This window comes from Panicum virgatum, chromosome 5K (genome assembly GCF_016808335.1).
Source record: "Panicum virgatum strain AP13 chromosome 5K, P.virgatum_v5, whole genome shotgun sequence".
NCBI classification, from domain to species: domain Eukaryota; kingdom Viridiplantae; phylum Streptophyta; class Magnoliopsida; order Poales; family Poaceae; genus Panicum; species Panicum virgatum.
The window spans coordinates 38,662,186-38,687,551 of record NC_053140.1 but is presented as its reverse complement, the minus strand read 5'-3'; the positions used below and the strand labels follow the sequence as shown (position 1 = coordinate 38,687,551).

General features: G+C 43.1%; 2 protein-coding genes and 1 long non-coding RNA gene across 3 annotated transcripts; 2 read left to right on the top strand and 1 right to left on the bottom strand.

Moving 5' to 3' along the window:
* The first annotated feature begins 7,137 nt into the window (after positions 1-7,137).
* On the top strand, positions 7,138-16,295 carry LOC120707364 (ABC transporter G family member 36-like). Its single transcript, XM_039992257.1, has 21 exons — positions 7,138-7,685; positions 7,779-7,988; positions 8,455-8,539; positions 8,779-8,938; positions 9,095-9,171; positions 9,288-9,341; positions 9,430-9,520; positions 9,613-9,914; positions 9,994-10,275; positions 10,364-10,680; positions 10,794-10,954; positions 11,039-11,305; positions 11,400-11,629; positions 11,712-12,044; positions 12,118-12,408; positions 12,555-12,638; positions 14,636-14,769; positions 15,112-15,339; positions 15,425-15,596; positions 15,690-15,944; positions 16,038-16,295. The coding sequence occupies exons 1-21, from the start codon at positions 7,327-7,329 to the stop codon at positions 16,293-16,295; spliced, it is 4,350 nt and encodes a 1,449-aa protein (XP_039848191.1). The 5' UTR covers positions 7,138-7,326.
* Positions 16,296-17,717: 1,422 nt separating this feature from the next.
* On the bottom strand, positions 17,718-20,015 carry LOC120707360 (ATP synthase subunit epsilon, mitochondrial). The gene is made up of 2 exons (XM_039992254.1): positions 19,710-20,015; positions 17,718-17,988 (listed from the first exon to the last, which is right to left on the bottom strand). Exons 1-2 carry the CDS (start codon positions 19,894-19,896, stop codon positions 17,963-17,965), a joined length of 213 nt encoding a protein of 70 aa, XP_039848188.1. The 5' UTR covers positions 19,897-20,015; the 3' UTR covers positions 17,718-17,962.
* Positions 20,016-21,137: 1,122 nt separating this feature from the next.
* LOC120710667 lies at positions 21,138-22,228 on the top strand. Its single transcript, XR_005689976.1, has 3 exons — positions 21,138-21,804; positions 21,923-22,023; positions 22,150-22,228. It is a non-coding gene; the product is annotated as an uncharacterized LOC120710667 (long non-coding RNA).
* Positions 22,229-25,366: the final 3,138 nt, after the last annotated feature.

Below are 25,366 nucleotides of genomic sequence, written 5' to 3'. Positions count from 1 at the left end.
GGTAAAGTGTCAAATCAAGTTTACACAAACAGACGAATGTCCGCATGGAGTACTAAATGAAGTCTATTTGCAAAACCTTTTCAAGGACGGATGTAACTTTTTGAGATGAATCTAATGACGGTAATTAATTGATGATTTACTACAGTCAAAGGGCTAAAAAGTTTTCCTCTAATCACGCGGTCAAATGCCTCATTAGGTTCGTCTCGCGATTTACACGGGGGGTTGTGGATGTGGTTTTGTAATTAGACTTCATTTGATACTCTAAATTAGTGGTCAAATGGCCAAAAAGTTTTTGCGAAATTTTTTTTCCACCTCAACCAAACACGGCCTCTGTCCCAATAGAAGCCATCCCTAGCATTCAAGCATTTCATTGTTTTTTTCTTGCATGTATTCATGCATTCGGATGTTTACTTGGTCACCCTGTGTTGATCCTCACGATCGGCGCCGCCTGGCATGCTACTCACCAGTGTTGCACCAGGACGCCAATCAGCCTGCCCTGTATTTCACGTTGACGACTGAAGATCGAGCTCTTTGCTAAAACTGTTTGTTCTCATTTAAATTTTGATATACTTTTTTATTGTGTTGCTTATAGGGAACATGTATTTTAGGTTTATGTGTTTATAGAGATCCATGATACATGTATCTATACTAAAAAAATTGAAACAATTAAAAATGTTTTCTACCAAAATTATTTCTACCGTACCTCTTATGGAAATCCCACTTGCCAGACAGATAGGTTTGACTGGAGGTGTGGAGACAAAATTAATGTTGGTTTCCATTGAATTTGCTTGCTTTGGCCATGTATGAAATATTTGCTCTTTTACTCGTGATTACTCAATGATCAATGTCTATGAATACATCAATAACTGTGGTAACTTAATTCGCATTATACTTAATATCATTTGCCATCATTCATTGTACTATGTATTTTGATATATTAATATAAATTTTGTTTACATGATCTTTTCAAAATATTTCCTGAATTGTTTAATATAAAATTTATGCTATGCGATATTTTTTTATTACTAAACATTTTTAATTTGTTTGATACTAAATTGTCATTTACTATATTCTTATTTATAAAATTTATTTAAAACTATATTCTCTCTGCATGAACACTTTTAGTATAAAATACAAAATTATTATTTACTTAGACTTTATATAAATATAAAAACCTTATTTAATATATTTTTATTACACATGCATGCGGCTCCACTAGTATAGTCATAAATAGACCAAGCATCCATTTACCTCAAGACACTAGTGTCCGCGCCACTGCTCACGCCAATCGCCAAGTCGCAGTTCCAACGATAATTTCCTCATATTTATGAGGTTGCCACCCACGCCAGTTGTCAAGTTGTCTCTCCAGTTACAATGGTAATGTCCTCATATTTATGAGGCTCAGAGATACAAAGTATGACCCAAACTCTATTTTTAATTGTAACATCCAAAAATTTAAATTTTGTTTGAATTTAAAATAATTTTATTCAAATGGTGTTTGTGCTTAAAAAATATAAACTTTTATTTCTCTTCCTTCCTTCTCCAAATCATCCCAGCTCATTTTTCCCCTCTCCCTTTCGTTCTCCCACAAAGCCCACCTCTGCTTGGTCCAGCAAGCCAAACCGGCCGAGTCCATCCCACCTCCACCCCTCTCTCTCCCACCGACGCACCGGTCCCACTTGTGGGCGCCACCCCCTACCACGCGCCCCTTACCTTCCATATAGGGCTGCGCGCGCCCCCGCGCCCCGCCCTCCTTCCATCTTTACGCCGCCTTGATGGCCATAATGGCCCCTGTGTGGCCGTAATCCAAACAAGCTCTTACTCTACGTATCCGAATGTTTCAGTATGTGTTTTTGATGTTGCAAACATTAAAATTTTTACCACAGGTTGTATTGTTGATGTTGCAACGCCGTCTGAGAAAACACAAACGAATTAACAAAACGAAGATCACGACGGCGGCACCAGCTGCTTGCTAGCAAGATAAAGTAGTTAAACGGGTCGGGTGTCACGTACGTTCTCGCTCTGAATTTCAACGCGTACTACAGCACTCCACCCTGAGGCCAGTATAAACTAGCCCTTTGGCCTTCAAGTTGAGCTCCATACGCATGCCAGGTTTTACAAATATAAATATCGACATCATGAGGTTAACAAATTGTTAACGGTCTACGCATGTGATTTAGGACTAGACTTTAAACAAATGGTGGTTGGCTGCCGTCACTCATCGAGATGAAGCATATATGTACTGGAATGATCGATGGAAACAACCATCCGGGCAGCGGAGGATCGGTCAGCGAGTGTTACCAGCCTTTTATAATTTTATTATTTATGTTCATGGTTGATGGAAGCTTCTTTTCCGGGTTAATTTGCTTGGAGGAAAGCGGGAAATAAAGGTCAGATGACCCACCAGAAGATTAATATTCCTCAGGATTATTCCCATATATGATCCCAACTCCATTTGCTCGCGCCGATCATATATCAGAGAAGGTAAGAAAACTCGGCTTGAAGAGAACAGCATATACATGGCCGCAAAAAAAGAAAGAAAGAAAGAAAGAAAGAAAACAGCCTACAGGATACAGATGTATGCATAAAGTAGGAATACAATCGAGGCTTTTGGTTGTAATATTTTTCAGTATGTGCACATACTCATGCATTAAACTGAGACGTCTAGAACAAGATGGTTAGTCCATCGAAATTAAGCACCTGACCAGATGGACGTGTATGCATGGTTGAGTTGAAAAGAGAAGAAAAGACGAAGGCAGGCAGGCAGGCCCGCGGTGGTCGTCGTTGCAGATTGTGTCCACCCGGCCGGGGCTCCGCTCAACGACAACGGCCGGGGCGGTGAACAGAAGGAAGGCGCGTTTCGGTCCAGCACGAGGTACGGTTCGAGAGTCAAGCAAAGACCTGGTAAGAGAACTGGACCCTGCTGGGCAAGCAATGCAAACAACTCTGGTCAGCTCCGCGGCTTAGTCCAGCACGGACCCTGCCGCCCTGGACTGCGCCAACCCCGTGGCGTGGCGTGCTTGGGATTTGGGAAGACATGCGGAACGTGAACCAGCCAGCGGGTCGTCGGATCGGCCGCTTCAAGATGAAGCGCGCGGGGGGGGGGGGGGGGGGGGGGGGGGGGGGGGGGGTAATGCGTTAATTAAGGTGGCTGACTGACCGGTTGAAGTTGTAGAACAGAATTCGATGGGACAAAACATGGTTTGTAAGATGACAAAACATGTACTAGTACAAAGGACTTTGTTAGCGCACGTGGTGTGAGAACCACCCAATTTGATACTATTTTAAACGAACCGCCGGTCATTATCATCCAGATGAGAGTTAACACGTGCTTGCCGGAGAGCGTGCCACGTGTTATCCCACATCTAGAGACACGAATAACCGACACGTCATTCATCTAAAATAATATCAAATCCGGTAGTCCCGGTATGTGCTCCAACATACGCCCAGAATCAGCATATACACATACCGTACACAATCGAATACATAGCCAACAATCCACAAAGAGCAGTTATATAAAACCAAAGTTCGAGACTTAATATTACAAGTTCAATATAGGTGGGTTTCAAGCTTCACTTTACAAGCCTTGGGCTCACGCAAGTCATATTAAACAGAGATTTAGAGCTTATTGAAAATACATGCTCTCCCGAAGCTCAGCTACGATAAAACTTACTTAAAATGATGATGCCTTGCTCAAGGACATCACCACAGCAGCAACAGCCTACTCTTCCCCCGCATTAGGATCAGCGGGGTAGAAATGGCCGAACACCACTTCTGGCTCACCTGCAACTAGGTTTAGAAAGCACCCTGAGTACAAAAGGTACTCCGCAAGACTTACGCGATTAAATAAACAAGGATCATGCAAAGGCTCAAGGAGAAGCTTTAAGTTTAAGTACTTATTGCATAAGCATAAGCTGCCTAGACTATCACCTAGCAAACTTAATTAATCTTGCCCAACCCCCAGAATTTTAGTTGATTAAGAGAGTAACACAAAATACATAACAGATCCTCAACATGACATGAAACCAAAGCCAACAAAACCGAAACTCTCTATGAAGAATTCGACGGACCAAGAGCTTGCTCATATCTGAGAGCGCGGCAATTCGAATTGATTATAACCTTGCAAGGGTGTACTACTTTACCCACACGACATGAGGACCATGCGACTCACCCAACCGATCACGCCGGGCAAGGGGGTACTCACGTCAACCGTTCCCAACCCGGCTCAACCGTTGAGGGTACGCCCAGCTTGCGCGTGGAGACTTAGTTCCACCGAGGACATCTCTAAATTTTCCTACACATAGTTCCACTCGGGGACCTGCTAAGCCTCCCTGCATAGCCCGATGGCCACGCATCTGGGACCGGGCCCCAATGATCAAGTCAAAGAAGGTATTTGGCTCATCCGTTCCATTATATTGGATATGTGGTAGCACGGAAAGGTGCTCAAGGCCGATGGCATCAACTCGGTCCTTAATCGATCCAAGCGGACTATGCCCATGTGACTTCATTCTCTAGGCCCTACTATTCCGCTCGAATCTCGATACTACCAAACCCATACCACTAAACCAAACCAGTGCGATCAAGGGTAACCAGTAAGTGTGATCCTCCAGACTATTCCTGTCTAGCGAGCAAAAGAAGTACTCTAAGCCAGGCTAAGCATCTAGTCAGATTAAGTTATTGCTGACTAACAAGTGACAAGGACATGGTTAACAATTCAAGGAAGATAATGCAGGAAATTAGGTATAAGAATGCAATACATACATACTATAAATAACCCAACATTACCCGGTGGGATAACTAACTCAGATTAAGTAGGAGCAAGGAATCATGCTTAGCTGCTTGCCTGGGTTAACTTCCGACTCGACCACGAACGGGACTCCGGGTTCGGGCTCCACGGGCTCGGCGGGTTCCACGGGTTCGTTCTCCGACGGTCCGGTCACTAAAATGCATGAATGCGATGCAAGAATTAAGAAATGATCTTAACAACATGCAAAAATCATGAAACAATTTGAGCATGCAGAGGACAATGCAAAGAACTCATGAAAATTGGTTTTGCAGTAAAAGTATTTTCCTAAAAAATAACCATAAATATTTTAGCTTTCAGCCACTCTAAACAAAGTAAAACAGAAAAGGCATGCAACCTAAACTAAACAAATCCAAGAAAATTATCTTGGATACGGGGCATGAAAACAAAGCTAACAAAACTGGTTTTGCCATTTTCTCACTTTCCAGCAAAAAGTTCTATATTAAACCATATTTTGGACAGCAAGCACGAAATCGAAATGAAACCCTAACCAACAGCAAGAAAACATGTGAACAAGCTGCTCCACTAAAAACTACACCTCACAAGGAGTCTAACAAAATTTGGGTTGGCATTTTTCTAGCAATACACAAATAACTAAGCCATAAACTCACTTTTGCAAGATAAAACAATAGATAAATATACATCAAAGTAACATCCAAAGAAATATTTTTCCTAATTAGATCTCAGCTAGAGGAATCCAACAAAACAATTTCATAATTTTTGGAGCTATACATGAATTTCTAGGGATTTTACAAGGTTGCTGCTTAAATGGGACCTAAGAAACCCTAGCGAAAATTGCTAGGTCTACCCGAGTATAGCCACCCCGGCCACCGACAGGTGGGCCCAGGGGGCCGGGCGGCACCACCAGGCCGGGTCAAGGCCAAGGGCTGCCTTGACCCCGCGCCTGGGCGCGCCCACGCGCGCGACGCGCACACGCAGCGGCGCCGACGGATGGCGGCGCGGCGGGGCGAGGCCGGAGGGGCTCGGGGCGCGCGCGCACGGCGTGGAGGGGACGGCGGCGAGCCTCACCGGCGGTGACGCGGGCGAGGAGCGGCAACGGGTGGGCGGCGCGGCGGCGTTGGGCGGCGGCGGACCAAGGCGAGCGGCGGCGGCCCGATGCGGCGAGGGAGGAGGTCCGGTTGGGGGCGGAATCGGTCGAGGATGGGGCGGAGTAGGTGGCGCGCGCGCTAGATCGGGGAGGATCTCACCGACGGCGACGAATCGCGGCGGCGGCGAAGCTCGGGGCGGCGGCCATGGGGGGGGGCGGGGGCTAGGGTTTGCGGCGGGAAACGAGGCCGGCTTCGACGCGGATAAGGAGAGGGTGAGTGAAGGAGTGAAGAGCGGCACGGCACGCGACGATGAACGGCACGTGGCGCGGAAGCCGAGGATGGACGCCGGCGGACGACGCGTGCCGCGGCGCGCGGAGGAAAACAGAGGAGGAGGAGAGTGAGGGGCTGACAGGTGGGCCCGGCGGGGATTTTCGTTTTCTTTTTCTTCTTTTTTTTTTCAGGGCTGTGACACGTGGCACAAAAGATATGTTTTGTAGGCATCGTTCTAACCAGTGTATGTGCCATCCATATATATATATATATATATATATATATATATATATATATATATATATATATATATATATATATATATATATATATATATATATATATATATATATATATATATATATATATGTAATCATTATACTTAATGTGTCCAATATTAATCACTATACGACCAAGCTATCACAGATATCTGGTGTAATTCTTTCTGTTCAAATATGCAGTCCACTACACGGCTACACCACCTTCACCAACTCCATTCACTCATATTTGTAATCTACTAATCTGCTGAACCTGATGTTTCTTGGGCCGCGACAAGAGGCTCTGATAATCCAAAGGTGGGGTCCTCTCCCCCCGTCACCCCTCACAAACAAAACATACAGATTGTCCAATAGGTGACCTAATTAAACATGGCATGATGAGTTGTTTATGTCATCTCTTCTCGAGACATGGTAAAAACTCTAGTTGCTGTCATGGTAAAGACTTCTCCCATACACAGTGACCAGCCCCGTTACCCACGAGAACAAAAAACAAGTCGCCTTCCAGAACAGACCAGCTGTGAAGCCAAGCGATCGACGGCGAGGCGTCATGGCACCTCGCACATGCCGCGCCATGCGCCCGGATTGCGGGCCCACACCTCCTCTGAGGCTCTTCTGACCACCGCGATTCGCGGAGTCGACACGCTGATCGCGAGCCAACTGCCCACGCTCCGTTCCAACCAGGCAGAGGCAGGCAACCACCCCACCTCTACAAAAACCTCCTGCGCTGCGCCGCTGCGCAGCTAGCTGTCTGTGCTCTCTCCCGCTTCGCCTTGATTGGCAGCCTCCCACCACCCACCTGATCGAGCAAGCGCGCGCGCGGGCGCTCTCCCCGAGAATCACATTCGAATCCCAGCCCAGCCGCGCGGAATCGTGCCGGCGGGAGCAGGAGCCCCCGGGGCGAGGAGCGCGGAGGGGGGGTAGGGAGATGGACGCGGGCGGGGACATCCAGAAGGCGATGAGCATGCGGCGCGGGGACAGCGGCTCCTTCTGGCGCCGCGGGGAGGACGTCTTCTCGCGCTCGTCCAGGGAGGAGGACGACGAGGAGGCCCTGCGCTGGGCCGCGCTCGAGAAGCTCCCCACCTACGACCGCGTCCGCCGCGCCCTCGTGCCCAGCGACCTCGGCCTCGACGACGGCGCCGAGGCGGGCGGCGGGAGGGGGCTCGTCGACGTCGACGTGCTCAGCCTCGGCCCGCAGCAGCGCCGGGCGCTGCTGGAGCGCGTCGTGCGCATCGCCGACGAGGACAACGAGCGATTCCTGCTCAAGCTCAAGGACCGCATCGAGAGGTACTGTACTGTACTGTGATGCTGAGCCCGTGCCGGCTCCGGCTGTCCGCCGGGTGTTTGACGATTTTTGCGCGCGTTCCGTTCGCGGTGCAGGGTCGGGATCGACATGCCCACCATCGAGGTGCGGTTCCACAACCTGGAGGCGGAGGCGGAGGTGCGCGTCGGGAGCAGCGGCCTCCCCACCGTCCTCAACTCCATCGTCAACACGATCGAGGAAGCGGCGAACGCGCTGCACCTGCTGCCCAGCAGGAAGAGGCCCATGCCCATCCTCCACGATGTCAGTGGCATCATCAAGCCTCGCAGGTACTCCTCCCTAGTTTTATCCTAAGTCAAATTTCCCTAGTTTTAATCAAGTTTGTAGAAAAAAAAATCATGGACACGTACAACTTCAGATTGGTTTGATTAAAGTTACCATATGTTGTGTTAGTGCAATTATTTTATATTGTGCATATTAATATATTTTTCTATATTTTCTTAAAGTTAGGGGAGTTTGATTCAAGACAAAATAAAAGTGACCAATAATTTGAAAGAGATGGAGACAGTAGTAAATGAAATGATATCCGTTCACTGTTTTTTGTGCTAAAAAAAGTCAAGTTGGTTTTCTGTGCTAAAACAAAAAAAGTCACGTTGGTCCTTATAGGCCACTGACTATTGATTTGTCTTGTGTTGGGATTGGGGACTGGAATAGTTAGTATATAATCCAGAACACTAGGATTATATTTCTTCGCTTCTTCATCAGTCCACCTCACGTTTTTTGACGTTGGTGCAGGTTGACTCTTCTGTTAGGCCCACCCGGCTCAGGCAAGACTACTTTTCTGCTCGCGTTGGCGGGAAGGCTTGACAAAAGCCTCAAGGTAGTAACTATTAAAAATGGAGTGCTATACTATACTCCTGTGCAATACTCCATTTTTGTGCACAAATAATAGTCTGTATTCCCTTATTATCTGCATCTCATGAAGGAAATCTATTTTGCTCTTGTCTTATGCGCAAAAATGTGCCGCCAGCAAACTGGGTACCTTCCTATAGGCAGTTGCTGAAATGCTGTTACGGTTTACAGACATGACAATACCTAATGGAGTGAAACGCTTTGCAGACTAAAGGCAAGGTGACATACAACGGCCATGAGATGACGGAGTTTGTTCCAGAGAGGACGGCTGCGTATATCAGCCAGCATGACCTCCACATAGGAGAGATGACTGTGAGGGAGACACTCGCATTCTCCGCGCGCTGCCAGGGTGTTGGTTCACGCTTTGGTATGATTCTGCGCTATTAGCCATGCGAGCCCACACATTCATTTTTGCTGTTTGCCTACTATATATGCAGGATTCCTTCCCCCAAAAAAATGCAGGATTCGCATGATTTCATTTATATGCTTATCAAGTTTTGCCTCTTCCCTCTTATGTTGTTAGATATGCTGACTGAGCTGTCAAGGAGAGAGAAGGCGGCGAATATCAAGCCTGATGCTGATATTGATGCGTTCATGAAGGCAAGTATTAGTAAACCCTGCCTAAATCTTGTAGATTTTCTCTCTTTGTTTTTCATCGATCGTGAGCTAATAAAGGATGCAAGGCTGAGGATGATTTTCCTGTTTGATTTAATTAGGCATCTGCAATGGGCGGGCAAGAAGCCAATGTGGTCACCGATTATATTCTGAAGGTACATGCGACTCTTAGCTTAAACCATGACTAATTTTAGATTGGATTACTCGTATTGGTCTTAATTATGTACACATCACTTGCTGCAGATATTAGGACTAGACATATGCGCAGATACGATGGTAGGGGATGAGATGCTCAGGGGCATATCCGGTGGACAGAGAAAGCGTGTTACAACTGGTAAAGACAGTCTTCTATAATCATTGTAGCTCAACAATATTGGCCTTTGATGAGATGCTTTCTGAACCATATCATTTGGATGTTTCCAATAGGTGAGATGCTGGTTGGGCCTTCCAGGGCACTTTTCATGGATGAAATCTCGACTGGGCTTGACAGCTCCACTACATTCCAGATTGTGAACTCGCTCAGGCAGTCCATCCACATCCTCGCTGGCACTGCCGTCATCTCCCTCCTGCAGCCGGCGCCTGAGACTTATAACTTGTTTGATGACATCATACTCCTCTCAGATGGCCAAGTTGTCTACCAGGGCCCCCGAGAAGATGTGCTTGAGTTTTTTGAGTCCATGGGTTTCAGATGCCCTGAAAGGAAGGGTGTTGCTGACTTCTTGCAAGAAGTATGTACTATGTCACAATATTTCATCGTACATGTGCATAAAGTTCTTTTGATCATATCTTATTTTGAATGCTGAGCAGGTGACTTCGAAAAAAGACCAGAAACAGTACTGGGCGCGGCGTGATGAGCCTTATAGGTTTGTGCCGGTGAAGGAGTTTGCAACTGCATTCAAGTCATTCCACACAGGGAGAGCTATAGCAAATGAGCTTGCTGTTCCATTTGACAAGAGCAAGAGCCACCCAGCCGCACTAACCACCACGAGGTATGGCGTGAGTGGCAAGGAGCTGTTGAAAGCAAACATAGATCGGGAGTTCCTTCTCATGAAGAGGAACTCTTTCGTTTACATATTCAGAACCTTCCAGGTAAGTCACTAGTCCAAACAATAACTGATTAACATGTAAGGAAAAATGACAGCGACATTGCTGACTCCTCTGTGCTCTGTCATTACAGCTGATGGTGGTGTCAATCATTGCAATGACTCTATTCTTCCGTACGAAGATGAAGCATGACACGGTAGCTGATGGGGGGATCTACGCGGGCGCACTCTTCTTTGGTGTGCTTATGATCATGTTCAATGGCTTCACTGAGATGGCACTCACTGTCTTCAAGCTGCCTGTATTCTTCAAGCAGAGGGACCTCCTTTTCTTTCCAGCATGGGCCTACACTATACCCTCATGGATCCTTAAGATACCCATCACATTCATCGAGGTTGGTGGTTATGTATTCATGACATACTATGTCATTGGGTTCGACCCAAATGTTAGCAGGTGAGGTTCGCTGATGGTTCATGGGTCATTTAATTGACAAATGTGTATCCTTAGCCATTTGTTTACTCTAGTAATATGCCCGGGAATGTTTTGACAATAGTGGTTGCCCTCAGGTTCTTCAAGCACTATCTCCTTCTTTTGGCAATCAATCAGATGTCAGCAGCTATCTTCCGATTTATTGGTGGCATAGCGAGGAACATGATTGTTGCTAATGTCTTCGCTTCATTCATGTTGCTGGTTTTCATGGTGCTAGGAGGATTTATTCTAGTAAGAGGTAAAAGCTCATATTTTTGTATTTGTAATTCTTCGCAATGCAGCTTCTTCATAAATCCATGCGTCTCTTTATTCCATCTTGCAGAGAAAATAAAGAAATGGTGGATCTGGGGGTACTGGATCTCCCCAATGATGTATGCGCAGAATGCCATTACAGTGAATGAGATGTTGGGGCACAGCTGGGACAAAATATTGGATAGCACTACCTCCAACGAGACCCTAGGTGTGCAAGCCCTAAAAGCCCGTGGAATATTCCCCGAAGCCAAGTGGTACTGGATTGGCTTTGCTGCAATGATTGGGTATATCTTTCTGTTCAACGCTCTCTTCACTCTTGCCCTTACATACCTTAAGCGTGAGTAACTCTCAAACTGGTTTTCTCATAGGTCACTCATTGTTCTTGATTTTCACATCTAAACTGCAAATGGTTTCATCTTGTTATTTTCCAGCATATGGGAACTCTCGACCATCAATCTCTGAAGAGGAGCTGAATGAGAAGCATGCCAGCATGAACGGTGGGGTTCCAGACGGCAATCACTTGGCATCAAAAAGCTCTCATCAATCAACAGGAATCAACACTGACGCTGATTCTACCCTGACTGAAAAGGGGATGATCCTCCCATTTGTCCCGCTTTCACTCACCTTTGATAACATCAGATACTCTGTTGACATGCCACAGGTGAAAGATAGAAAGCTGTTTTTACTATCAACATAGGTAATTCATCACTAGTTTGTAAACTTGGTTGTGAAATTGAATTCAGGAAATGAAAGCACAAGGTATACAAGAAGATCGTCTCGAGCTCCTCAAAGGTGTCAGTGGGTCTTTTAGGCCTGGGGTGCTAACTGCACTGATGGGAATCAGTGGCGCAGGGAAAACCACTTTGATGGATGTGTTGGCAGGGAGAAAGACCGGTGGGTACATTGAAGGAGATATCAGTATTTCAGGATACCCGAAGAGACAAGAGACGTTTGCACGCATATCAGGATACTGTGAACAGAATGATATCCACTCGCCGCAGGTAACAGTCTACGAATCACTGCTTTTCTCAGCATGGCTGCGGCTTCCGGAGGATGTAGATTCAAACAAAAGAAAGGTCAGTTCCACAAAAAATTGTCATTTCCATGTTTAGTGTATACTCGGTACATTGCTTACCTTTACGTGTGCAGCTCTTCATTGAGGAAGTGATGGAGCTTGTGGAGCTGAAACAGTTGAGACATGCTTTGGTTGGACTTCCTGGAGTGAATGGCCTGTCAACAGAGCAGAGGAAAAGACTCACCATTGCTGTGGAACTCGTGGCAAATCCATCGATCATCTTCATGGATGAGCCAACCTCAGGACTTGATGCCCGAGCAGCTGCAATTGTTATGCGTGCGGTGAGGAACACTGTCAACACTGGTAGGACAGTGGTCTGCACGATACATCAACCTAGCATTGACATATTTGAAGCATTCGATGATGTGAGTGAGATGTCACACATGATATTTCTTCCAGTTACTCCGTGGATAGCTCTGCCAGACTGAATATTGATTTGGCGTGGCTGGTTTTCAAGCCTTGGATTATGGGGCAAGTTTTAAGGTCTAAAATGTTTGATTAATGCTTGCAGCTTTTCCTGATGAAGCGTGGTGGAGAAGAGATCTATGCTGGTCCACTAGGCCATCATTCTTCAGAGCTGATCAAGTATTTAGAGGTAAAGTGATACTGCAGTAATTAAAAGGGAAAAGTCCAGTTTACACCCTTGAACTGTCACAAAAGTCCGATTATCAAAATCTCTTAACCATCCCATCAAATAAGTGGAGGATTCATTAAATTGTGAAACGTTGCCCTGCCATAATGTGATGTGTTAACAATGCCAATAAAAAGTAACCCATCCAATGGTATTTAACATCCAGAAAACTTCCAAATAAAATGCATCCCAAGCATAAATATCACAAATACCACTGCGCCCTTGGCCGTCTCAAGAAAAACTATATCCAAAATCTTTTTTTAATCCAAAACCGGATAAGAAAAGTCATCCAACTGTTGAAACTAGGCAAATTTAGCCCCTTAAATGGTTTTGAAGGTGGTTTTCCATTTTGTGAGAATTTAAAAAGAATCATAAGTAATTCATTTTAAATTAAAAACATATGAAATGGGTATCAAAAGTTTTCTAAAAATGTAACCTATCTATTGGTACGATGCTTTTCAGTTATTCAAATCCAATTTTTTTATTTTTATAATATTTGGTTGCTTGTAGTTATGTCTATTACTTTGGAGTAACCAAGATTCAAATAGTGCAATAATAGATAGGTTACTTTTTTAGAAAAATTTTGGTACTAGTTTCAAAATTTTCTGATTTAAATGAATTATTTTAATTTTTTTTATCTAATTAGAATTTCTTTAGTTATTTTTAAAATACAAAACCACCTTGGAAACCACCCAAGGGCCAAATTTGTCCAGTTTCGACAGTTGGATGGCCTATGTTATCCGGTTTTGTAGTTGAAGGTTGAAAATCGAACTTCTGCGATAGTTCGAGGATGTAATTCGGACTTTTCCCTAACTAAAATATGGGGAAAATATTCTGTGCGCATGAGGCTAGGTGCGCACGCGGTCATTGCTTGCCACGTGTAAAGCCAAGTGGACATCATCGACGCGTAGAGACGGCGATTAGAACTTAAACACCGCCACAACCTAAGTACAGCCTACTAGGTATGCGCACGAACCCACGGTAGAGGGTGCACGGCAGCCAACCTTTTCAGAAGGTAGTGGAAGGCACCTTTTCCACATCTCGGACAGCAGATTATCTTTATTTTCAGTTTCCATACCAATAATACAACTCAAATTGGTTTCGGACAAGTATACTTGGAGATTATTCTGTATTTAGATTTAATTGTTGTCTAAAGCTCGTGGACTTGATTTATAACATATAATAAGAAACAAAATTCATCTTCTTTAAGCATTAGCTTTAGATACATGAAGCCTGCTTCTGTTCATTCTTGGGGTGCAGATATTCACTGGTTCAGAGTTTATTTTTCTTCCCTGAGTTTGCAGTTTGATGGTATAGGTTGAGTTTATTAGCAGAATAAATTCTTTTTAGGTAAGATCAGATACAGTTATTTGCAGTTTGTATTTATCAGAGTAGCAATAGAAAGCAGGGATACTTTGGAATATACTTTTGCTGCCAAATAGAATGGTATCTGATGGTTAGGTTTGACAATTTATCTGCAATTGAAAAAAAAAATGCAAACTGCTGATGCATATTACCTTTGATGTCTTTGGTTCACATTACCTGTAACATAATTCAAATTGGTTTCAGAAATTTACACTTTGAGATTGTTCAGTATTTATATGATTTAAAATATTACTATGTTTTGCAATAAAGGATTATTTTGAATATTGGGGTTCTGAAGTGGGTGGGCACATGTAGTGGTGTGTCAGGCCACTACGCGTAGTGGAGCTGTTAAAGTAGCCGGAAGTTTCAAATAAAAGGCTTTGTAGTGCCGTTCGTACAGCCTATATGGTTCGGTTGTTTAATTATCTCAGTTTACTTAATGATGCCGGCGCGAAGTACGAATCTCATAGCATCTTTTGAAATGGACGACGCGATTGATGCGTGGGCATCCGCCCCCGTGCGCACAAAATCCACACTCCTAAAATATCCATCTATGAATATTTCTTCATAATCACTGATAAGATCGTATTGTGCAGGGGATTCAAGGTGTCAGCAAAATTAAAGATGGCTACAATCCAGCAACATGGATGCTGGAAGTGACAACAGCAGCTCAAGAACACGTGCTAGGTGTTGATTTCAGTGACATATACAAGAAATCTGAACTGTACCAGTGAGTAAATTTCGATCAAACTAGTCACTTCGTGAGTTCATGTTTGGGAGTAGCTGTAGGTGGTTACATTAACAATACAAAGAAAGGTTTAGGTGGGCAAACTCCGGCCCCTGTCGTTCTTTAAAAAAAAACAACTACAAAAAGCACTAAATAACTAAAATAATTATAGGTAGGGTTAAAATTCAGTAATCATGTTATAGATAATTAATCATACTAATAAGCTTATTAAACAAAATGGAGTACTGCTAAGTGCTACTTGCTACATGCCATTGCATTTTTCATATTTCAGTATTATCAGCCTTTCTTATCCTGAGATAACATGTTGGTTGCTTCGTTTCACAGGAGGAACAAGGCCTTGATAAAGGAATTAAGCCAACCTGCGCCAGGTTCAAGTGACCTGTATTTCCCTACCAAGTATCCGCGCTCGTCCATCACACAATGCATAGCTTGCCTGTGGAAGATGAACCTGTCATACTGGAGGAGCCCTCCATACAATACCGTTAGGTTCTTTTTCACAACCATAATTGCTCTCCTCCTAGGCACCATCTTCTGGGATCTTGGCGGCAAAGTGTAAGTCATGCCAAACCGTACTATTTCTTATGGTAAACAACAGATCACCTTCAAGATTTCATTCACATTTTATTTCTGGATCCAGGAGGACGTCACAAGACTTGATGAACGCCATGGGATCAATGTACGCTGCGGTGCTGTTTATTGGGGTCATGAATTGTACCTCAGTTCAGCCGATGGTGGCCGTGGAGCGGACTGTCTTTTACCGTGAAAGAGCTGCGGGCATGTACTCTGCTTTCCCCTATGCATTTGGACAGGTGAGTGGTACTCAGCTATATGCCCTTTTCGGCTGCCGGTTGCCCAAATCCTGGATCACCATGCACTGATCGAACATGCGTCTTCACTTGCAGATTGTCATCGAGCTCCCGTACGCACTGGCTCAGGATGTCGTGTATGGGCTGATAGTGTACTCAATGATCGGGTTCGAGTGGACGGTTGCCAAGTTCTTCTGGTACCTCTTCTTCGGGTACTTCACGCTGCTCTACTTCACATTCTACGGCATGATGGCCGTCGGCATAACCCCAAACGCTCACATCGCCGCGATCATCTCCTCGGCGTTCTACGCCATCTGGAACCTCTTCTCTGGGTTCATCGTCCCGCGACCGGTAAGGCCTCATCCTGCCGCTGTAATAAGGCTCTTCTACTTTCAGACCGTATTTCCATGGCTCATTTGCGTTCTGGCCTGATGCTACGTTCAGAAAGTGCCGATCTGGTGGAGGTGGTACTGCTGGGTATGCCCCGTGGCGTGGACGCTGTACGGGCTGGTCGTGTCGCAGTTCGGCGACGTGACGACGGAGATGGACGACGGCACGACCGTGAAGGCGTTCATTGAGGACTACTTCGACTTCAAGCACAGCTGGCTGGGGTTGGTGGCCGCCGTGGTCGTGGGGTTCACGGTGCTGTTTGGCTCCCTCTTCGGCTTTGCCATCATGAAGCTCAACTTCCAGAAGAGATGATGACGATATAGGAGCTGGAATCATGTCCTGAACAAGGGATTTTACATTGGTTATGTCACATATATTTCACACGTTCGGTAAATTTTGTATTATAGCCGTAGAAAGTATTAGCTTGAGAAGGCAAGAAAAAAAAATACCTGATGCTTTGTTGTTGGCTTGAGCATTTACTACTCTGTTAGGCCTACCTTGATGTACGATACTGCAGGAACATTGTGCAAAAATCTTAAACCTGGTCTCACTCGCATGTTTAGATATGCGCCAAACAGTACAAAGAGAGCAATAGAGATCCCAAGGAAGAACACGGGAGCCTTTTGTCAACAGCTGTGGATCACAGAACGAATAATATTGGGATGAAACGTGACAGAGTAATCATAGTTTGACCTTCTAGTAGCCATCGGCAACTCTGCGTTGACGTCAAGGCATCTTGGTTCACCGGGGGACGGAAACCGTTTGCTGCAGCTTACAGGAAAGTATACATACAATCCTCGCAAAAAAAAAAGAAAGAAAGAAAAGTTGGCATGCAAGTGGTAAAGGGGTATACATGCGAGGATTCTGCATCTGTTGACTTTTAAACATAATAAATAGTCTGTCTAGCCACCGCCGAACGATTTCACAGAACAAAGAAAAAAAAGGCTTTGGATATAGTATTGTACAGCAGCCATATGACTGACAGGGTCACGATCTCAGCTTTAGGTAGGTTTTGGTTATCTATTGCCCATAAACTGAACTCCCCAGCCCCCTCAGGTCCCACTTGTCATACAGACATGGAAAATCGAAAAGGGGACATGGCGAACAATCTGAGATATTACAGCATCGGAAAAAAAAGCAGATAAGAGAAAGAGTTAGTGTCCAGAAAAATCATCGAGGAAGAACAATAAAAGACCGTTAAGTTCAGATATGAAATCATTGTGCCATGCTTGTTTGGATAGTTGTTTTTCATGATGAAAATATTACACGAGATGAAAATCACGGGTTTGCATTTAGAATGTAGTTGGGGCTTGGGACGGCTGGAGTTCAAAATTAAAGGGAGCGATAGGTTTGATGGTAGTGCTGTCGACGGCGACGGTACCATGAAAGCAGGAAAAGAGATCACCCGATGAATATGTAGGCTCACGCATGTGACATGTGAATACATGGTTGCACATGAGATGAACGTGCATAATGATTGTTACAGGAGCAAATCCAATATACTCTGCATTCAACAACGTTTCATAACCAGGTCGGCAACTTTCCCATGCCAGGAAAGCCTGGGAACCGAAACGAAAATTATAGCTCAGGTCCATAATTTCACATAGCTTTGAGCCTCCTGAAACCGCAGATCCCAAATGCCACAAGCAATAGAATGAAAAAAAACATCGTTCCTTCCTTCCTCCTTCCTACAGATTACTTCTCCGAAAACTTTATAGGGGGGCAAATTTGAGATAGCCAATACTATATTTGATACCAAATCGCACAAACTTCCGTAAGTTCACACGATGGATTGAGAGTTGAGCAAGTGCAATTAGAAACAGTAATGACATGGCATTGTTCAAAAAGATCAATTGTTACAAAAAGTATTTATTCTTCAGTGTTGACCATAAAATCAAGCCAGATAAACAGCAAGTTCCAGAGCTTGCAACAACACTTCAAAACATCTGTAGAAGGACTATCATCATGGCACCAGATCTTTATTCATCTGACTCCGTGCGGACAGCTGCAACAAAAACAACAAAGTATCAAAATATGTGTGCAACATAAACATGATTCTGCTTCATATTTCAGGATGGCACAAATAGAAACAACCAACATAACAATAATATATGCGGCCTATTACAAGTATTTGAAAATATCAAACAGATCGCTAATTACTTGAAACAAAATTGATTCTAGGTGCACCATTTGAAGGAATCAATCAAGAGAGCAATGATAACAGCCAAACATAACCGTCAGAAAAATCCAAATCACTCTACTTCTACAGTTTTATTACCTCAAATCTACAAAATGCTATCAATCCGACTGTGCTTATTTTTAACTGATATATCCTGTGCTACAGATTCTAATACAAATATTGCAAGCTGTACAATGTTTGACTCAGGGTTTATTGTGCAATTGTAAAGTTGTATGAATCCTTTTGCTACCATGGTTCAAGTTTTACATCACAAAAATAAGCCATTGGCAAATTTCAAGGAATTTGCAGAATTATTAAGTACTAAAACAGTAAAGGGGACAAATCATTTTTCCATCATTATGGATCTTTCTATATCCACTAGAACTATAAAAAGAATAATTTTATGTAACCACCATATGTGCTAATGAAACACAAAGAACCAGATTTCATAGAACAATCAACTATCTTCTATGCAATGTTGTCTTTTTTCACATACTGCATATGGTTTTCTTTTCAATTTCTGTGTGGTGTGCCTACATGCTCAGTGTGCCAATGTGCATTGACAGGTTTAGCTGAAATAATAGTTACATCACAAGGTTAAACTAGAATAAATTGCAACATGGTCATTCATGGACATGAATCAACAACATTATCAGTTGCTATCCTGCAGGTAGATTTTTGGCACACTTACACAAGATATGTATCACAAATGCCATGATTTGGTCAAAGTTATCATCAGTATGTTTTTTCCTGTAAAATTACAATTACTTCAAGGATGTGCATCCCACTTCCAATCATAATGGTAATACTATTGGTGGTTTTCAATAAGTTTTAACACAACCCTTTTAATCCTTATGATAAGGTACAGCTCTCTCGTCTCATTGTGATCGTCAAATACAAATGTCTCATCAAATTACTATTCCATAAAGTTGAGATCCTGAGATGCACACATTTATGATTCATCATGAGATGTATTCATGTTTGGCAAACAACCCAACAGTTTGGGATTACTTTGTTCTAGGTGATTGCATTTTAATGAATGCTGCCCTTTCTTATAACATTTCACATTGCACCATGCAATCCAAATGGAACACAAATAAGCAACCACTATGCAAAGAACTGGAACATTTCACAAACAATTTTACCCAGTTTATCCCTTCCCCAAAACAAGAAAATGAAATTCTTGACAGCTGACCTTTGGTTGCATTTTATGCGCCCAGTTAATTATTTTCCCTCTACGCGTCACATTTTGACCTACCGCCCCAATCAGCACAGCAGATCAGATTTATGCCACCAGTGACTGCCCATGATAGGCCATGAAGCGCAGACAACCCCAGCACACGGAACAAAATGACACCGCTCACCGTTAGGATCCCCATCAGTGAGCCACAAGATCAAACTAGACCTGGATCCAGCCAAAACTTAGGAACCGAATCCGCGAACCCTAGGATCCAACAGCACCACATAATAACGAGCCAGATCGCATCGAACCGAATCAAGAGCGCGGGACATGAGCGGATCGGGTGGTGGAGGGGCGGGGCACTCACTGGGCTTCTCCTGCTTGCCGTCCGTCCACTTGGAGACGGAGAAGTGGACCTTCTCGCGGGACGCGGCCTCGGACTTGAAGGGCTCCTTGAGGCAGTTGCGCACCAGCGCGGCGCAGATGTTGGAGTAGCCGATGTAGGTCATCCCCGCCGCGCGCCAGAAGGGCACCGCCGCCGTCGGCGCCGACATCGCGTCGCTTCGCTTCCTTGCGCCGCCGCAGGTGGGTAGGTTGGTGGACGGAGAACGAGAATGTGGGGGCTGCTCACCGATGTGTGGGCATCAAATCGGGCCAGGGACAATTTTGTAGCATCAGGTCGAGCGGCCCATTAAGCCATTAGCTTGTCCACACAGTCAGTTCACAACAGATACTAGATTCAAACGGCCCACGACATGGTGGACCCGAGATTTCCCTCCAGGATGTAAACGGATCAAATACGAACTGATATTACTGATATATTATATTTGTTTTTAGGTAATGATTTCTTTCCAGCCTGCCGTAATTTTTTCCACTGGAGTGGCCGGCTCGATTTGTCATCCATCATTAATTAACTAGAGGGCAGGCGCACAACCCTCCTCCCACTTGTTCATTTCATTCTCCCCTTTTCTCTCTCTAGGTTTCCACCGCTTCCCCTCCCGTCTGTTCATTTCATCCCCCCTCTCTCTCTAGGGTTCCTCTCTCTCTGCCCTCTCGCATTCCACCCATGGGCGCTCCTCCAGATTTCCATTGGGATTTTGCACGGTGAGTTCCTCTTCATCGTGATACCCTCATCTCTCTCTCTCTCTCTCTCTTCCTCTCTCATTCGTTGGATCCAGTCGAGGGTTGGAGGACGGATCAGTGGGATTGAAGCAAAGGGGGAGGAGGAGATGGGGGAGAGTAGAAACCAGGCCAAGGTGAGATGAATCCTCATGTGTTCAGGGTGCTGCACAATTTTTTTCTCTTGCCAATTCCTAATGTGGTTTCACATTTCCCTCCTCAGTCTCTCTCTCTCGAGTTCCTCTCTCTCATCTCGCGTCCACCAGCGATTCCTGGATCCCATCGAGGGTTGGAGAAAGGCATCTGCAGGATTGAAGCGGAGGAGAAAGGATGAGGGTATAAGCTCAGAAACCAGGCCAAGGTGAGATGAATCCCCATGCGGTTCAGCCTTCAGCGTGCTGCACATTTTTTTCTCTCACCAATTCCTGATTTCGTTTCATGTCTTGTGTTTCGCCGAGGTCATAGGCGTGCAATTCTGGAATCCGACGAGGGATCCGTTAGTCCCAATGGAGAGGAAATAAAAGCTGCAGGCTGGATCAGATGAGTTCACCCACTCTCGAGCATGCCCTGCACGCCCCTTTGAATTTTGTGCTCTATTAAGATGCCCTGCACTCCCGTACATACCGGTATGAATTATTGGGGTTGTTTTTGTGTGTATTACCCTGTGCACCGATGCCCTGCTTCAATTCTAGATTTTGGTATTCTGGTTTGTAAAATTTTGTATGCACAAGAAAATATTTTTGTGTGTGTGGGTACATGATGTGTCCTATGAATACATGGTCCTGCAATAGGACCCATGCCTGTTTTGGGTTTGTAGAATTTTTTGCATGCAGAGAAATACATACTCCAGTCTATTTTACAGTGAATGACATGATCACTGATGAATCCTCTCTCTATTTGTGTGTTCTGTATTCATGTTGGCAATAAAAATGAATTGGAAGTTTCAGAAACAATTAAGCAAGTGCAAAACTACATGTTGGATGCATGTAATCCACAAACTTTTCTACTAGCATTATCAAAAGCATTTTAATAAATTTTTGCAGACATTTAAATACTATTCAGATAGCATTTTAAGTGTTGAGTTCAAGAAACTTTTTAACATTTTCATACGTCTCATGTGATAGATTATCCTTTTTGTCTGGAACCAAGTCTGTTACATCATTACTAACATAGGATAAATAAATTAGGTTCCAATAGATGAATAAGCATATGCCCTTTTCTGAGTCAAAAGTTCCTCGCTTTTCACAGTCTACACACGGTGACTGATCTGTGGCTTTATTGCCGGTGAGTCCTCTCTCAATCCATCCTCAACACCTCTGGAATTTGCCGGATTTCGCATGTAGGTGAGTGGATCGCCATCTATTGTGCTCTACGATTTTGATGTTGTCCCGTTCCTCTTTTTTCCCACGTCTCGTGAACTAAACTGATTTGGGAGCTTTTTTCATGCGAAAATTCCATAAGTTGGTGAGGGGAAGGAATTAACTGGAGAATGAGTCACAAGAGACAAAGGGGTAGGGAATCGTCCTTATGATTTGCATTCAAGGAGTCGTAGGAGACAAAAGGTAGCAGACAAAGGACCAAAAGGCATTCCACTATGCTGTGATTTTTTTTGTATTCAACTATTTTTGCATCTGTGTTTTGAGGAGGGAATATCATGTTCTGATGTCAATCATTTGTCCTTTGCGCAGAAACTAGTAGGTGGTATCAGTTCATTGAACTTGTGCTCAAGGAATCAGGCAAGGGAAGAGAAAGTAGCCCCTGGACAGCAATGTGAGTTTCATTTGAGGTTTTTTTTTGCGCAATAGCACTTGAACATATATGAGTTTCATATTAGTTTGCCAAATTGTTCAGTGTTGACTAAGTTCATAACTATTGTGTTCTGATCATGCCTTTTTTCTTGCAATACTGAACTATATGATGTTGTATTGAAATTGGGACGCACCAATGTTTTAAAATAACCGACTATGGCAATTAGCGCTGATGTTTACACAAGCTAAGAGAAAGTTATAGCGGGTTGTAGCCTTCGTCAATCTATGTAGTAAATCAATAGATTTGAAGCCGCGTGATTTTTTAATATATAAAAAGCCTTTATATCTGTTCTGATTTACCTTTGTCTATGTCCTAATTTGCTTTTTGTATATGCACTATGTGTCTGTTCGAGCTTCTGGTTGTACTGAAACCATCTAGTTGCTCTCCTTTGCAATTGATGCCTCACTAGTAGTATCTGTTGTTCTTTAGTTTTGATGTGGATTTTGACTTCATTTTTGTGTTGTATATGTAAGCAGATCTTGCACTCAGCATCCACCATGTTGCTTTTGCTGGCCTTTCTATCTACTGCAGTAGGCACGCCCACAACTTTTCGAGATCATCTCTTGAAAATTGTGAGCACCTTCTCCCCCCTCCTATTCTACTCATGCACTACATTATTGTAAGGTCAAGGAAAAATACTACAATTCGTTGGGCAATTTTTATAGCATTCTTTCTTCTCTAATTCATGTCGCTTTTGGGCAGTTTTGGGGCAATTTTGAGTGCATCCCGACATCATCTTCATCTAGGTGGGTGATTTTGGGCTTTTCAATCAGTTGCTCTTCCTTTGTCTGGGGGTTTAATCTAGGGTGGGTGGGTGATGTATTCATGTTGCTGTTAATGTGGGTTTCAGGAATGGAGCTTCAGTTCGGTTCCGGAATGTGAAATGGTTATTTCATTCTTTTTCACATCATCATAAACATTTCAATACTTTGCAATAGGTATTTTTGTCAATGGTAGAAGCATTTTCAGGAGTTTCATATAGAGAATTATATCACTTACTAGAAGTATTTCATTACTTCCCTGTAGGCAAATAAATCAAATATGAGAAGCATTTCAACACTTTCCAGCAGGCAAACATATCAAATACTAGAAGCATTTTCAGAACTAGGCAATAATATTGGTAGGAATTGTGCAATAATATTATTCTTCATAGGCAATAATATGGGTTACAATAGCTATTTTAACATTTGAATTAATTATTTGCAAGACCCGAATTAGTTATGATCATTGCATTTTCAGGTCATATGGTTGTGTCTAGAGAATATGAATATTTGAAATTTTTCATTTTTAGTTAAGCATTTGTGTTCTAATCTAGCATTTTTTATGTTCAGACTACCTGCCAATTCTTATTTCTACTGATTCAATTCTTGTTTTATTCTAGATTCTAGAGGAGGCTTGAAGACTTGTTTTATATAGTTTAGATGACAGTCCCTTAATGGTTCGAAATGCATTATTTTTTGCTTGCAAGTTTTCTCATCGAATCAGCAACATAACATGTTGTTCAGCTTGGTGCTTGGTGGCCTAAAAGTTCATTAGATGACAATCGGCAACAGTTTTAGTTGTAGCAAACCTCATTTACTCTGTTCGCTGGGTTGGAGCTGGAGCTGGTGGCTGGAGTGGTGTGAGAGAAAAATACTATTGGCTGGCTGGTGGCTGGAAGCTGGTGCTGGAGCGGTGTGAGAGAAAAACACTGTTGGGCTGGAGGCTGCTGGAGCTGCCGAACAGAGTGATTTTTTATTCATGAGCAGCTTGGGTAGTAGCTGTAGCTCTAGATTTTTTTTATTCATCGGTATAACAGTGGAGGCAATTAGGCAATCACATAATATTGTTAGTTTTGAAATTTGTTAAAGCTTAGAATTTAGATGGGTTGTAAATGCATTTGTATATATTCTAATTTGCTTATTGTTTTTCAAAGATGTGCTTATTCGAGAGTAAAATTGAGGTTTGAATATATTTTTTGTGTTTTTTGTTGGGCGCGTTATCAAAAAAGGAAAGTAGATGAAAACGTGATACTCCGGTTGCCATAAAAAGATAGGCAATCACATAATATTGTTAGTTTTGAAATTTGTTAAAGCTTAGAATTTAGATGGGTTGTAAATGCATTTGTATATATTCTAATTTGCTTATTGTTTTTCAAAGATGTGCTTATTCGAGAGTAAAATTGAGGTTTGAATATATTTTTTGTGTTTTTTGTTGGGCGCGTTATCAAAAAAGGAAAGTAGATGAAAACGTGATACTCCGGTTGCCATAAAAAGATAGGCCGTACGGCCGGCCTAATTTACGGCCGGCCTAATTTACGGCCGGCCGTACGTTAGCCAAGTCCTTGTTTTTATATTTTAATTTAAATACGAAGTTGCATGCGCATAGTATTAGTTTTTGCTGGATAAGATTGTAATAGATGTCGACATCATAAAAATATAACTTTTAGTATCTGGATACGGATCGGTTACGGATATTGAATACCCAGAATCGGATACGGACGGATAAAAACTCTTCCAAACCGGATCGAATTCAAATATGGTCGGAAAAATATCCGTAGCATTTTATATCGCTGGTCGCCTCTTCTTCGATTCAGTATTTGTTTTAGTTTTTGATGAGTAGATCATTATTTCGTACTAGATCTATGATTTTATTGCCTTTTATGTGAATTAAAACTAAAACATATTTTATTAAGAAAATCTCTAGGCCTAATTTAACACTTCAGGAAAAGTACTTGGCATTTTGGCACGTATAACACCTTTCATATGAACTAGACACTTTCTAAACTTAATTTAACGAATTTATTCAGCATTTTATTATATAATACTCCCTCCGTTCGGAAATGATCTACATATTTTGACTAGAGAAAGTCATTCGAAGTAAAGTTTGACTTTCATTAATCACTTAGAATATAATGTCAATTACGAATAACTCAATGTCATCTCAAAACCTCTTTGAATACATATGTATTGACATAAATTTTATAAACTAATTATACATATAATTTAACTAATTATTAGTCAAAGTTTATAAAGTTTGACTTTTCCTAGTCAAAATACGTAGATCATTTCCGGACGGAGGGAGTATAAGCAAACAATTTGTAGAAATTAATTTTTA